The following is a 17,294-nucleotide window of genomic DNA, read 5'->3' on the forward strand; positions in this document are numbered from 1 at the left end:
ACAATCGTACCCAAAAAAATCGTTATTAATGGTTATGAATCGCAAGCAACTCACGTAGCGTCTGGGGTAATTCAAGGATCAATTTTGGGACCGCTTCTGTACTCTTTATTCATTAACGACATTGGAAAATGTTTTCTGAATTGTAATTTTGCTATGTTTGCAGACGACCTGAAAATATATAAAACAGTAAAAAACCAACATGACTGCACTCTCATTCAGGATGACCTAGATCGGTTCCATCATTATTGCCTAGACAATAAACTATACTTGGCGTACGATAAGTGCGTTCAAATCACATTCACTAAAAATAAAAATAAAGTATTCTCTAGATACCACATAGGAGGGGAAGCGGTCCAAAGAGTTTCACTGGTTAAGGATTTGGTAGTGACATTCGATGAAAAGTTAACATTTGACCAACATGTCCACAAAATAACGGCTAAGGCTTTTCAAATGTTAGGATTTGTTCTCAGATCAGCTAAACCTTTAAGAAAATGTTCTTCATATATGTTACTTTATAATGCTCTTGTCCGCCCTTACCTCGAGTATGCATCAGAGGTGTGGAACCCACATTACGCCGTCTACATTAATGCTGTGGAGGCGGTGCAGAAGCGTTTTCTTAGAGCCCTCCACTACAGACTCGAACATACAACAATGTCATATGACAAACTACTTGACAGGTATAAAGTGAAGACGCTGGCAAGCAGACGCCACGCCCAAGATGCCACAGTGTTATACAATATATGTACAGGTCAGTATGACTGCCCTGAGCTACTTGAGGCTATTAGTTTCCGAGCTTCTACCTATAGGACACGAAATCTGTCCCTATTCGCGGTCCCGATAGCTGCCACTAATGCTGGGGTGCGAGCCCCGCTGCGTAGGATATGTAATAATTACAACAAACGCCTAGTCTCGGCTGACATATTCAATAATACTAGAGTTAAATTTAAACGCAAAGTCAGCTCGTTACTATAACTTTAATTTTAAGATTCTATTATATTGTGTAGCCTTGTTTCCTTTGTTTCTTTGATTGTTTCTTTTGTATCTCATATAGTACCTAATAGCTGTAATTTATATTTATGATAAAACTGTGTGTGTATGCGTTCACATATTTATACTTGGAACGTGTTAAGTGTCGTTATGTAAATTTTTAGTGTAAGTATAGTATTAAGTCTGTTTAGTCCCGATCACACTGCTATCCTAAAACTATTGTCGTACATCCTAGTGGGAATTGTCTTAGGATGTAGGCTAGATCTAAATTTATTAATTTTGCCTGTAAATATTATTGGCCTGTATCTGTTTTTTTTCCAATAAAGAAAATAAATAAAATAAAACATAGACAACCTCATTGACTGTAATCCATTACGTGCTCGCCAAAGAGTTTGGAGGTTCAAAAAAAATATTGTTTCGCTACTAAACATTTATTACGTCCAGAAAATATTATTACACGATATAAAGTAAATATTTATTTGATATTATATAAATAAAATGCTAAATAATACGATATTTCCCCAAAAAACTTTTTTAATTATTTGGCTGAACTGGTTGTCGTACTAGAAAAAAATAAAAATTAAAAAGTAAATCCGGCGCTCGGTGATTTTTACTCAAAATTTACATGTATCTAAATAATTCATCTTAAATTGCAACCGTATGAGGGTCTTTGTATAAAATTAACTTATTGTGAACAATTTTTGTAATGTATTTATCATCCCTAATCGTAATATATGGTGCCGAATTAACAATATCATTCGGATTCAAGGGAAATTCGTAACTGTAAGTATGTAAGCAATGTCTGCCACCATAATTTATGACGTCACAAATGGCGTGCGAGGCGTTTTCGCGCGAGGTTTAAACTAGCTATAATAAAATGCAATTATTTATGTTAAATCTTATTAGTATAGCTGAAATATTGTGTTTTTCGGAACCAATACAAGTGTACCGACAATATTAAAAGGGATTTCAAAATTTGTCATCAGGCCAATTGAGGTAGAAGAGCTTAGAAGGCCAAAAAGCTCTTTGTGAGAGGTCTAGCTTTTCTGGTAATTTTTTTGCAAGAAACATGGTCGAGTTTAGTATCAAATGAATGTGCTCGACTTACACTTTTAATACAATATCGTTTTTAAATTTACCATTTTGAAATAATTAGCAAGATAAAAATAAAATAATATACACATAATATAGGTATTTGACAGGAAATATTTCGGCTTAGCACAGATACAGTTTATTTTAATTTTTATGGTGACTTAAATCCAGGGGAGGGACAGTCGTATATATAAAGCCCTTTGTTTGAAAAAAATAGCGCCATCTATATTACTTAACGCTATACTTTTTTTAAATATGGCTTCGCTTTATTTCGTCAATACGTCTAAAAAGTCTTGTATCCAGGGCATGAAACAAACAAAGAAACATCTCATATAGTTAGGGAGGCGAGGTAGCTAAATGGCGTAATTCAACGGCGCCGTCGAGACCTATCAAAATCGAAAGATAAAATAATTTCGAAAAGAAAAGTTCGTATGGCAAAAACCATTTTAGCGGTGGGTTTGGCGTGTACGGTTTTTCAAAAATGTTAAAAAAAACAGTTACTTGGGCATTCTCGAGCGCGTCAGATATTCATACTACGTATGCCCCGAGTGCCTCTGATAACAACGGTATACTAATCTGCCGGTTTGCGTGGTGGGGGTAGGCATATAAAGTAGTCAAAAATGCAAAAAAAAAAAATTTACTCGGGCGCGTCAGATTTTCGGAAGGGGTGTTAAATAGGCCCCAAGGAAGCTTCCTTTAAAAAAACTGACGATTTCGGCGTGACGATAAGTTACGATGAATTTTTGAAAATGCAAAAAAAAAAAGTTTTTTTGAAATACTCGAGCGCGTCAGGTTTTCATAGGGGAGGTTTATCTCGGTATCCTGAAAGTATATTTTTTTAATCTGACAAAAATGTTGGTGGGTTCTCTTAATCTGACCGATTTTATGATGCTTCAAGTCAAAAAGTTTTAACTTTGGACAAAAATGTAAAGAGACCTTTTTTGTGTAAAATGAAATTACCTTTTTTATTTATTTAAACTTTTTTTTTGTAAAATGTATCGTTCGCGACTTATATGCCGCAACGCAACGCGTTCTTAGGAAGACGAAATGGCTCCTCCACACTTCCGGGTCTTCCGGTCATGCGGAAACCGGCAGATTTTGTATTTTTAGTAAGTTTTAGATTATATTCTTCAAAATAAAAAATAAAAAAATCGCGCTCGAGAATGCCGGATTAACGTTTTTTTTTTTACAAGTTCGCAACCCTATAACTCGGCGGCGTCAAGGACTTATCGTCAGATTAGTTAAATTTAGTCTTTAAACACTAAAATCAACCCCCAATATCTTAATCTGACGCGCTCGAGTATTTCAGACTATCCATTTTTTTTTACTAATCTGATCGTCTATCCTAGGCGCGCGTCACTACATATAGAGCTAAATACTTTACAAGGTTGTTCTATTAGGTCTAAGGTATCTCTCATATCTTAAACTGCCACGCTCGAGTATTGCCGAAAATTCCTCTATTCGCCTCCCTAACCAATAGAACAGATTATTTATAGATGGTCAAGCAAATCTTGTCAGTAGAAAAAGGCACGAAATTCAAATTTTCTATGAGACGCTATCCCTTCCCTTCGCGCCTACATTTTTCAAATTTGCCGCCTTTTTCTACTGACAAGATCTGCTTGACCAAGTATATCCATCGTTGCCATGGAGGCGATTGTCACAAAAAACAAATTAGTCAAATAAAACTCAAAATATTAAAACACCGTATTTATTGTCTGTACTACGACATTCAGAAAATTCAGTAAAAAACATGGCGGGTAGATTCACCACCTGCTGCGTGTAATTTTGTTTCGTGGTCAATTGTGTGTTATTCCAGCCGTGTATGATAGGTACCTACTTTATTTACATCAACAGTCAAGTTAAAAGTACCTAATCTGTTTCCGTGTATTAATGAATACCCTGAAGCCTTTTTTCAAAGTCGAAGTTTTTTACGTTCCCAACATACTTAGACGGTATTTATGCCCCTCCCCCCTGATATTGACGTTAATATTTCTGGTTAAGAATTACAGATGGCGCTTCAAAATGGATGCAAAAAAGTTCTACGAGAGGGCTCTCTTTGTCCTATATAATAAAGAGGAGGTAAACCAAAGAATATAATACTCACTAGGAGAAGAACGATAACTCCATACAAAAAAATGTTCCCTTCAAAAGTTCGTTTATACTACTAGCGCTCGGTAGGATACCATTGTAATTAGAATTGACAACCCGTTTAGCCTAGCGCCTCTAGCGGGTATTGGCAGTAATCCAGCTCAGGAAGCTAATGGTCCTGGGTTCGAATCCCGGAGAGGGAATTTCTTTTTGTATTATTTTATTTTTTGTTGGGGTCAGGTTTTTAAGAGCCCATCAACGTGCACACTAGCGCCACTGCTGAATACATTAAACTAATTTTTATGTTACTGGATTCGTCAACCTACCCGTTCAAAACTAAAGCGGCCGTTTTTAGGGTTCCGTACCCAAAGGGTAAAACGGGACCCTATTACTAAGACTTCGCTGTCCGTCCGTCCGTCCGTCTGTCACCAGGCTGTATCTCACGAACCGTGATAGCTAGACAGTTGAAATTTTCACAGATGATGTATTTCTGTTGCCGCTATAACAACAAATACTAAAAACAGAATAAAATAAAGATTTAAATGGGGCTCCCATACAACAAACGTGATTTTTGACCAAAGTTAAGCAACGTCGGGAGGGGCCAGTACTTGGATGGGTGACCGTTTTCTTTTTGCTTTTTTTTGTTTTTTTTTTTGCATTATGGTACGGAACCCTTCTTGCGCGAGTCCGACTCGCACTTGCCCGGTTTTTGTTTTGAGCTCATAGATTGACGAATCCAGCAACATAAAAACTAGTTTGATGTATTCAAAAGGTACTTAAATACACAATACAGTCAATAGCGGCCACTTTTTTAAATACCTGTAAAATTTAAATTTAACTTAAATAATCACGATTATTTATTTTAGCAGTGGTGCTAGTGTGCACGTTGTTGGGCTCTTAAATTAGCATATCACAAATAAATAAAGAAATACGTTATAAGATAATGATTAGGTACTATATTTAAAAATTCGTCAAATATAAAAGGTTACAAACAGTTACGTATTATTAAGATATCAATAGCGGCCACTTTTTTAAATACCTGTAAAATTTAAATTTAACTTAAATAATCACGATTATTTATTTTAGCAGTGGTGCTAGTGTGCACGTTGTTGGGCTCTTAAATTAGCATATCACAAATAAATAAAGAATTACGTTATAAGATAATGATTAGGTACTATATTTAAAAATTCGTCAAATATAAAAGGTTACAAACAGTTACGTATTATTAAGATATAAATATTTTCATTCCTATTAGGATTAGTGTATAATTGTATATATGTTAGGAGCAATACATATGAATACATACATTGATAATGGCAAATGGTTACAAGTTGTTATTACATCTATCCGGTTATCGGACATTTCTGCTCCACAGCTCCACGCAGCGTTCTTGGTCACCGGAAAACTAGTCTGTATATGCAGCAGATACGTGCCCTTTGAGCTTTTTCCAGGAAATCATATGACGGGCCAGGATTATATTATTATCTCACGCTCAAGCCATGATTCACTTTCTAAAACAAAATAGTCACAAATTAAACAATATAATCTAACTTCCTAATTACTAACGTCGCTAATTCCTAAGGTCTAAATTTACCAGCTTACTCGTAAACAAAGGTTTTACATCTATGATGAATTTAGATTATAATTTCGGACGCGATATAGCGTCCGCGGGACTTACGGGGATAGTAAGATTAAATTATTATATTTGAATTTGGTAATTAGTACGCTCATTTTTATTTAAAGATTGATATATTTCTTACCTTGAAATTATCGCTGTTTCTGGTTTACTACAACGGTTTCCACACACACATTAGGGCTTTTCATAATCCGGATAAAAATTGTTGATGAAGTCGCCATTGCCGGATACATAATACAGCAAGGAAGGAAGAGCGACAACGGTTTAAATTTAACTAAGTCTGTGCGAAGACGCATTTAGATATGTTGCTCGTACATATGAATAGTTTTTATTTTTAAATTAATAGGTAAATAAATATATTTCAAGTGAATAAATCGTTTTATATGAAAATTTATATTTTTGGCGTTAAATGATTTTTTTTAAATTTATTATGAGCATTGGCAACTAGGCCATCAGCTCAAACACAAAACAAAAATAATTACAATGGACAGCTTACACCTAAAATCTAACTACTACTACATGTGACGTCTAGGTTCTGTTGTTGTATTACAAGGTAATAAATAAAACTCAGTTGGTCAGGCATGTGCTCCGCGACCCGTCTGCACGGTATGACAGTTGACAACAGAATGTCGACCTGCAGGTAGTTCGCATTGCACTTTTATTGTGTAAACGTCACATCTCTTCCTTTTTATAAATGATTTATTTATTTTACATTATGCGTTAGCTATGCAACAATAGTTCAACCATCTCACATCTGTTTATCTTATAACTGCTAGGTTAATTTAGATCCTAATTCCGACTTACTGCCACCGGTCCGGAAAACAGCGTTAACCTCAGACCCGAGAAGAACCGGTGGAAGAAACTCGGCTAGGTGTATATATATTTATTTCTCAACAGTTCAACGATAAACATTTTTAACAATATCAATCTTGGAATATTTAGAACTCTTCCTAGTATCTCTCTCAGTTGCTTAGCGGTCAGCTGGAAGAGACCCCTTAAAAGGATAAGTTCATCTTTGTACATATTTATTCTATTCTCTTATTGTTATGTACTTGTTTAGTGTAATAAAGTGTTTTAATACAATTATGGTTTTACTTTTACAATGTCAGTCCCTGTCCTTCTCCTTTTTGCAGTTTTGAGTCTGTTTTCTTTTATTCACATTGATAACTCGGGGTTTAAATACCTTACGAGTTTAACCTTAATTGCTACATATTTTCTTTGGATGCTTACACTTTTCTAGGTTTTTCCATTAGCATTCAAGCTATGTACATGTTTCACACATTAATATCTATTTCGAGAGTTTCCAATAAAATTGTTACAAGCAGGTTGCTTTCTAATAACATCTCGTACCTGTACATTATTTATTGGCAACAGCCGATTGCCTCAGTTTTACTTGGCTTGTTTGATAGGTAATACAATATAATATATAGATAGGATACAATTTATAATATACGTAAATGGTCCAATGTTAAATAAGGTAAAAAGTCTTACAAGATACACCACAACCTGTTTAGTTTTACTTGTGTATTGCCGGCCTAGCCAAGGTTACAATCGCCATCGCTTCGACAACGAAAAGCATTATGTCTCTCTATCACTCTTCGATATTAGTGCGACAGTGACAGCTGCGTTTCGATCGCTACGGAGCGTAAGCGATTGGTATCCCGGCTACGCGGCCTGGTATGATATTTACGCAACCATGATCTATACCTACCTACAAGTAGATTTCTATTACTCAGGTATAATGATGTAGGTACCTACATATTTGACCGTTATTATTATAAATTGCATTGGATTGGATATATTATTTTATTACCGTTTTTTTAATTACAATACTTGCTGAATACAGATCAATACCTGTTCTGTTAATCTAGCAACTTACTGTTACTCATATAATGAATGAGATTATTTATGTCATGAAAACAACTCCAATACTTGCTTACTAATTGGAAGTTGATTTTAGCCTTGACTATAGTCTACAGTAGCCCTTGACTACAATATACAGTCTTAATTTGATCATGATTACAGTCACATTAATTATTATTATTTTTATAGACATTTTGTTTCCATTAGGTTCAATCATTTAAAAATATATTATAGAGCAAAACTAGCACTTGTGTATGTTCATTTTCCTGCCTTGATTGTGGCATATATTGTTTAGCTCTAATTATTTATATTTTACAAGGAACCAATGGAATGTCATTACCATGAACACGGTTTCACTTTACTTTATTATTTTTCCGTTGCTTTAATAAAACCCTAGGCCATTTTGGGTTTTCGTTCATATTTGGTACTAAGTACCGAAAGTACGATAATTATTAAACAACGACTTAAGTAAATCACTCTCTGATAATATATGTAATATATATGTACTCTTGAAAATATAAAGAAGTTCGATCTGCAACCTCAATTTACAAGGTTTGTTTGATTTGTTAGTCTCAACCTCAATTTGGAAAACTGTAGTTTGGTGCAATCAAGATCACGTCTGGTCCTTAGGGTTTTATATGTACACAGTATAAATTTCCCTCTAACGTGCCTTTTTATTACACTTAAAACTCATTGCTATCTGGGTAATTGTCCGATATTGATGCCATCACTTGGCAGTCCGTTTTACGAACTTGGTTACTATTTTCGTATGTGTATGTTTTCACGATTAGGAACAAGTCATATATAAAGTAGCCCAGTGGGAGTGCAAGGTTTCACGCATCGCCACTGATTGGTATGGTACTTTGTTTTTATTTTCAGCATTTACTTTAGATACCTACACGATGTGTGGCATTGTGACAGACCCAGCGTCTATTTATTTACCTTTGACCTGATTGTCAATTTGTAGAATTATGTGTTCTTATGGCACGAAAATTAGTTGATTGGCTTTAGGTAATTTATTTATTTCTGGACTTTTATCTAGTCGGCCCGTCGACTTTTATCGGTATTCATTTAGTCCTAGTGCTTTGCATTTTGAATTGGCCTTTGTAGGCACATTTATCACATGCCGGCACATTTTATCTTTTAGGGGGTAGGCGGCGCCATTATCGCAATCCTGTCTACCTGTTTGTTATGTTGGCCCAAAACTCTTTCCGTTGCATCCTAACATTTTATCTATATTTTTCCATAATCACTTGTTTATCGTAACTGAAACCCCTAGATTCAACATTTCTTTTAGATCCACGGAGGCTCAATTTTCAACAAATCTGTAAATAAGATCGTTTTCCTTTCCCGCATTGAAATCACGTTTAGACTCATTAGGAATAGATTAGATTAGACATTTTCAAAGTCCAGTTCCTGTTGCATCAGTCGAATTATGAATTGTTCATACCAAATCTGTTTCCGTGAAAGGTATTAGTGTAATTCGTCGACAGCAACTTTGAAAATGTCCATTACACTAGCTTCTAAAACGTGCGTACTTGGAGGAGTGCTCGCAGCTAGCAGGCACACGACACTTAGGCACATTCTAAAGCACAATTAAGACATCATTGTAAAACTATCCGTAAGTAAGCACGGAACATGTGCGTTAGGTAAGTACCTTCTAACTACCGGGTTTCTGTACTTAAGGAGTTATCGAAGTACCACAACGTGTAAAAACAGAACAGGTAGACACATATACATAGGATTGGACCCCAAGACATTACATTAAAGTTCGACGAGTCTTTGTGACAATAACCTGAGTTTCAATCTTTAAGGTTAATTATAGTCACATATTACTAACAATGTTTTATGGATTTTTCCTGAAATATATTAATTTTTAATTTTGAGGAACTTATCATTTGCACTACATGGGCCGATATCCCATGCAGCACTCGCGGAGATTTCACTCCAATTGTAGGTATTTATTTATACGGAACTCGTATCTTGCATAAACTATGCATTATATAATACCTTTGGCTTTTCAGTCTATGAAACTCGACTTTGCCTGTTTGTCATATTTACAGGCAAGGTTGTGTCAATGTGTAGTTAATCATTTTAAATACACCATAGTCGGCATCAGCAACCCTGCCCCACCACCATAACCGCGGTACTTGCATTTGAAAACTCGTTTTTAAATAAATAACCTATTAAGGAGGACAGGGTAAGCATTTCATGAGTTTCCAAATGCAATCGATCACCGCGTAATCATTGCTGGCGCGGCAGAATTATTAACCATACCTTCCCAAGGCCCACGGTCCTACCAGATGAAGTAGGTAAGTAGATACTTTCTAAGGTCGGTAAAATTTGAATTTTTTACATCTATTCCGAAAATGGATATTTTAATATAATTATTTTCAGGAAAATCTGTTTACTGCATACATGTACGACTCTAAACTTCAGACTCTCAAGACTCTTAGACCCTTTAGATTAAGACTCTTTAAATTCTATAGACTCTTTAGACCATTTAAACTCTTACAATCTTTAATACTCTAATTTAGACTTTGTAGACTCCTTAGACTCTTTTGACTATTAAGACTATTTAGACTCTTTGGACTCTTTTAGACTTTTTAGAGACTCTTTAGATTCTTTAGACTATTTAGAATCTTTAGCCCTTTTAGACTCTTTATACGCTTTAGACTCTTAAGACTCTTTAAGTTCTTTAGACTAGACTATTTTTTTTCCTTATATATTATGTGATGTGAAAAACAGTATGGGTCACATGGTAGCAAAATTATTTTCACTTTGGGCGTTAACCCTTGAATCCCTCACTAAACTCAGTATTCCATTTTGGAATCCCTCGCTTCGTTCAGGATTCAATGTTCGCCGTCAGCGTCGCCGTAAGAATAACATTTTGCTCCTTAGCGACATAGGTTGTGTTTAATTGTAGCACGGTTGCATCTGTTTTGCTTCGTTCCATTTTAAACAAAACAAAAACAAACCTAAATCCTACATTGTAGATTCAGATTTCAATAGCAAGTTCAGATTTTTCCTTGTATGGCTGGGCCCCAGGAGGGTAAGTGCAATATTACCCATCAGATTAACACAACAACATTGACAACTATAAATTCCCTTTTTGGAGAATTCTCGTATTGAGCTTAAGCTTTACGACAAATTTCACCGACAGTATCAGTTTGTTTACTTATTTTTCCTTTTACATTATAGAAACAAGACCCAGATAATATATTATGCTCATTTGGTTAAATAATTTAAATGCATATCTAAGTAGCACGTAAACTAAGTAGCACATATTGTATAGCAGCATTAGCAGCTGATCTGTTGATTATTATTGAGTTTGACTCGAAATAAAGAGTACATTTATTATTTATTTAGGTAGATAACTTCCGGTTAAAAGTAATAAACCTTATTATGTGAAGTATTATTAATCATTTGCCCTTAATTTGATACATTTGTGAGCTAATAATAAACTACACCGAACCCAGATATCGTTTCAACAACCGTTAACGCAGACAGCACCACGTTGGTATACTTAGTTGTCTTAGTTACCCATAATAAATTACCGGTGAACAGACATATTCAGCACTATACAGCAATATGCGCGACAGTTTATTTATTATACGTATAGCTTAATTATAGTTTTACACGATTCCATAAATTCACAGTCGCTATAAAAGTTTTATTTCTATTTTATAATAACTTATTTTACCGTATTTGGCTTAATTTCTGTTCACCGACCCGTTTTTGGAAAGCTAAAAGCATTAAATAGTATTTAAACTGAATAAGGCGTTGAAATGTGCCCTATAGTAATACTATTTGCGTAAAAATAGTTTTTTTTTTCTCGACCAAAATATAGTTTAAGTACCAGAAGTGTACCTTATAAAGATGTTTATGTGCTCAGAGCTATATTTTAAGTCCACATTGGGTCAATCATACCTGTGCTATTTGGGTCATTTGTCTCCCTCCCTTTCATTGAAAAAATAATTTCAAACTGATCACTTTTTGTCGGATATTTAGCAACTACATCGGTTTTGTTTTCTTTTTCTTACGTTTTTTATCCTCGTCGCCATTGTGACGTCTAGGTTCTGTTGTTGTATTACAAGGTAATAAATAAAACTCAGTTGGTCAGGCATGTGCTCCGCGACCCGTCTGCACGGTATGACAGTTGACAACAGAATGTCGACCTGCAGGTAGTTCGCATTGCACTTTTATTGTGTAAACGTCACACTACACATTACAATATGACATGAATCTAAAAGTTACATTAGATATATAGTTAAAACATAAAACACAAAAATAATTACAATGCACAGTTTGTACCTAAAATCTAACAACTAATTACAAAATACAATGTGAATCTAAAACAATCTAAAAGTTACATTAGACATAAACTTTATGGTTATTTCAATCACTTATAAAATATTTACAAACTGCCAATAGTGTGAACAACAAATTCATAGATTACAGGATATAATTGTTTATATTTCAAAAGGCCCTGCACAGATTTTGGTAGAACTTGCAAACCTGTGTCCATACACATGGCAACAAACAACAGCCTTTGTAAATTAAATGCAGGACAATGGAAAAAAATATGATCGAGATCACATACATTAAAATTACAATGTGCACAAACAGCAGAATCACTTAGCTCTAGTCTAAAGAGATGTGCAGGAAAACGAGCATGACCAATACGCAATCTACACATAGTTGTAATAAATGCCCTTTCTACATATTTTCTTTGGTATTCAAACCACGACTTGGTGCTAGGTGCTGGGACTATTTCAGCTAGCCATTTCCCTTTGACTTCTTTGGATTTAGACCACGAGTTGTTCCACCTTCTAATCATAAGTTCTTTTACAAAAGGCACTAAATCGGACTGAGGTACTTTTAAATCACAAACTTGGATATTTTCTGTGGATTTGGCAAGCTTGTCTACAAGTTCGTTACCAAAAATTCCTGAATGTCCCGGAACCCAGCAAAATTCAACAGTAATATTTCTATATAATAAAGAACTCAAACAACTTCTTAACTTATAAATTAAGTAATTTACAGATGCACTCACACATTTATTTTTAAGTGCTTGTAAAGCGCTCATGGAATCAGATAAAATTAAAAACTTATTCTCAGTTATATAATTATCATGAATATGTTCTAAAGCGTAAATTATGCCTAATACTTCAGCCGAAAATATTGAAAAATAACTACTATATTCGAAAACTTTTCCTATGTTCAAAAAAGAGTCGAAAAATGCAAAACTGGTCCTATCTTTAGTTTTAGAGCCGTCAGTATATAATTTAACAAAATCAATCTTATCATCAAGAAACTCCAAAAAGTCATATTTCGATTCAAATTTAACCAGTTCGACAACCACGTCTCGCATAATATCATTGTATTCATGTTCAAAACAGGGAAGCAAATTAGACCAAAGCACTATATCTTGAAATTCAAAGTTTAAATAAGTTATAACATCACTTATGGAAGAAGAATTAGGAAACGGTATTAAATTATAATTTGGAATATTAACATTATTTAAGTATCTACAAGTTACTTCGTTATTACGACTAACTAACTTAAGACCATACTTGTCAGTGATATAACATCTGCGTACAAATAAAGGAACAATGCCAGCCTCTATTTCCAAAGAATTAATTGGAGATGACATCATAGCTCCAGTAATAACTCGTAGCGCCCTATTTTGGATAATATCTAGCTTCCTTAAAAGATGGGTATTCGCATCAGCAAAAAACATACAACTATAGTCGAAGTGGCTTCTAATTGTAGCAATATATATAGTTTTAAGGACCTTAGGGTCTGCTCCCCATTTTACTCCAGTTAACGACTTCAATATGTTTAAACCCAGTTCAGCTCTTTTAGAAATTGTATCAATATGAGTTTTCCAAGAAAGATCATAATCAAGAAATAGGCCAACGTATTTGACAAAAGACTGAGCAGGAATAACGTTAGAATTGTATAAAACTTGAGGATAATGTAAGCCATTTTGAGAAAAAAGAATTACAGAACTTTTGGAAACATTAACCTCAAGTTTTAGGGAATTAGTTAGTATGCTATGAATATTACGCAGACAACTGTTCATAATAGATTCACCAATTTTTATTTCTTTACAATTTACATATAATACCAAATCATCAGCGTAAAATAAGTGCTTAACAGAAGACGGAATTTGTTTCATGAAACAAACCAAACTCAGAATTAGGGTTTGCAATCCGGATCCGAAATGTATGAAATTATCCGGATCTGGATCCGGATCCGCGGATATTCCCATACATTTCGGATCCGTCGTGCAAACCCTACTCAGAATGAATATAAGAGGAGATAATACAGAACCTTGAGGAGTACCCTTTGTAGAAACTTTAGAACCAATTAACGTAGATCTAACTTTAAGACTTAGATATCGATTGTTAAGAAAATTGAATAACCAACGTAAAATAAAAGATAAACTTTTAATAAGGTATGAGTGATCTATGTTATCAAACGCCCCTTTAATGTCTAAAAAAACCGCCAAAGTATATTGGTTAGAACGAAAACTATTCTTAATATCCCCAATCAAGCAACTTAAGTTATCTATTGTGCTTTTACCTTTACGGAAACCATATTGAGTACTTGGAATGACTTTGTTATTTTCTGTAAACCACTCAAGCCTATTTTTTAACATGGTTTCAAAAACTTTCGCAAAGCAAGATGTTAAGGAAATAGGCCTATATGACTCAACACAATTAGAATCCTTATAGGGTTTTAATATCGGAACAACATGTTGCGTTTTCCACGTTGGGGGAATACAATTACTTTGCCACAAATCATTAAATATTTTACACAGTATTTACTTGGCATGAAGAGGTAAGTTTTTAATTACTTTGTAAGAAATTAAATCAGGACCAGGCGAAGTTTCTTTTTTATTTTCTAATGCAGCTAAAAACTCACTAATAGAAAATGGCTTGACCATCCATTGAGCTTCCGGACAGCCACGATTCTCAAAGTACTCGTTAAGGTCACAATTTGATATATGGTTATTGTCGGAAGCAATTTTGTCTAAAAACGATGTCGCATTGTCAGGATTTTGAAAAAAATTAGGAGATGAAGAAACAGAATTAAGTTTTGCATGTTTAAATCTACGTATGTAATCCCAAATAATTTTACTCGATGTCATGCGATTAAATGAGGAACAAAGATTCAACCAACTCACACGTTTAATTTCAAATAATGTTCTTTTCTTTAAAGCATCTAGTTTTTTGTAAATAATGTAATTCTCCATAGAAGGATATTGTTTGTAAGATCTTAAGGCAATTTTAGCTTGTAAAACTACACGGTCACATTCATCATTCCACCACGGGGTAGCTTTTAAGCATTTATTTTTATGATGGTAACATTTTTTAGTAAATGTCATTAATATGTCATGTAAAATACTCAAATACTTTGTATAGTTTTCTAGAGGGTTATCATTATCAGCAAATTGAAAAACTTCAAATTTATCATCGCATAACTTGCTAAACTTAGACCAGTCTATTCTTTTAAAATTTACCTTGGCTAGCGAATTATCATCTTGTTGAAGATTAACAGCTGGACCTTTATATAAGTTATTAGTATAACTTGTAGGCGTGGGCGAGTCAAAAACCACACTAATGAGCAAAGGGAAGTGATTACTACTAAGAAGATCATCAAGAACAGATACTGAACAACTAGAACTAAGAGCTCGGGATGCGAATACCAAATCCAGAACATTACCTTGTTGGCCAAACGGAGCGAAAGTGGTGATAGTGCCATCATTTAAACATACCAAGTCAGAATTCTCCACATAAGCATGAAGAGCTTTACCCCTTCCATCATTGACTCTCGAACTCCAAGATGAGTGATGTGCGTTGAAGTCACCTATTATCAGACGATTATTACTTACAAATCTTGAACATGAATCTTTCAATGAATCTATAGAAAACTTACCATTAGGAGGTGGAGGAGCATATACACATAACAAATCTAGAGAAAAAAAAAAAAAAGAGAAAAATTATCAATGTTAATGGGTCGATCAACTTTTTCATGTCATGGAGAAAGATTTTTTTCTAAAAAATAAATCTTTTAAATATGATTATTTTTCAGACATTTAGCGTACAAGAACGATTAAAGTTTTGTATGCGATTACGGGCCGCGCACAAATTTTATTATTTTGACAACTTTTGGTGTTAAATATGTTGTGCTGTCTCAAAACGTGTCCCCTGGGTTACCCGGGATTTATTACATAAAACTTCATTTAATCGAAATACATATTCGTCTATTATATAAAGGAACATAAACTCTTTGCTTCTTTTAACTTAAAAATAAAGAGACCCATTTTTGGTTTTCCTTAAAATCAACTAATAGTGTCTCCTGGGTCACTTATGTCGTAAAATGTACGAAAAGTTTTTATATTACTCAAATACCGCAACTATGCATATTCTAACTATCGGAATAATATGTTAATGTTACGAAATAATAAAAAAAATATAATTAAATACATCTATTAATCACTCTCCTCCAGAAAAATGCAAAACATGCCTAAAAATTTTTGGGATATCGTAGTTTTCCCAGAGACAAATTCAGTGACTCAAGAGACATTTTGTCATTCTGTTTTCACATTTTAACTTATCAGTAAGTCTAATCAGTCTAAAAACACTCAGAAATCAAAACAATTAAACAAAAATCAAAGTAAAGGATTCTCAGCAATCAGTACAATCAACAGCAAAAATATAGTGACAGCCAAAGTGGCTAAAGAAAAGCTCGCCTCATCCAAATTATTTCAAATACACAGTTTTCAAAAGGAATAAACAATAACATAAAGGCTCAATAATATAAAGACATAATTAGAAAACCATCAATGTTCAAGTATAATATTTCATTGACTATTTTCTCTGAACCGAGTCCTTTACTTTAAAAATCAACCTCATGATGATAAAACCTTAAAGCATTTTTTAAATGTTACGTTTTTATTAACTTTAGAAGTGCACTTCAGCATATCAAGGAAGTATCGCAAAACGGGAAGTTGGAAAACAATTAATTAAGTTTTTAGACCACTTCCGCTCATAAGCAAAGAGACATCATCATCATCATCATCTCAGCCATAAGACGTCCACTGCTGAACATAGGCCTCCCCTTTGGACCTCCATACGTGCCGGTTGGAAGTGACCCGCATCCAGCGTCTTCCGGCGACCTTAACAAAGTTGTCTGTCCATCTTGTGGATGGACGTCCTACGTCCTACGCTGCGCTTGCTAGTCCGTGGTCTCCACTCGAGAACTTTTCGACCCCATCGACCATCTTCTCTGCGTGCAATGTGGCCTGTCGATTGCCACTTCAGCTTGCTAATCCGGTGGTCTATGCCGGTGACTTTAGTTCGTCTACGGATCTCCTCATTTCTGATTCGATCACGTAGAGAAACTCCGAGCATAGCCCTCTCCATAGCTCGTTGAGCGACTTTGAGTTTTGAGATGAGGCCGATAGTGAAAGCCTACCACGTTTCGGAGCCGTAAGTCATCACTGGTTAAAGACTTTCGTCTCGAGGCACTGAGGTATGTCGGACGAAAAGACATTACGTAGTTTCCCGAACGCTGCCCAACCGAGTTGGATTCGGCGGTTGATCTCTTTCTCGAA

General features: G+C 34.7%; 1 protein-coding gene across 1 annotated transcript; it reads right to left on the reverse strand.

Annotated features, from left to right (window-relative positions):
• Window positions 1–12,056: 12,056 nt before the first annotated feature.
• Window positions 12,057–13,865, reverse strand: LOC134678265 (uncharacterized). The gene has a single exon (XM_063536748.1). It carries the CDS (start codon window positions 13,848–13,850, stop codon window positions 12,084–12,086), a length of 1,767 nt encoding a protein of 588 aa, XP_063392818.1. The 5' UTR covers window positions 13,851–13,865; the 3' UTR covers window positions 12,057–12,083.
• Between the last annotated feature and the right edge of the window lie 3,429 nt (window positions 13,866–17,294).

This window comes from Cydia fagiglandana, chromosome Z (assembly GCF_963556715.1).
Source record: "Cydia fagiglandana chromosome Z, ilCydFagi1.1, whole genome shotgun sequence".
NCBI lineage: Eukaryota > Metazoa > Arthropoda > Insecta > Lepidoptera > Tortricidae > Cydia > Cydia fagiglandana.

What these genes read in the sequence shown, in the direction of transcription:
- LOC134678265 (XM_063536748.1), bottom strand. Translation starts at nt 13,850, where the DNA reads ATGAAACAAATTCCGTCTTCTGTTAAGCACTTATTTTACGCTGATGAT.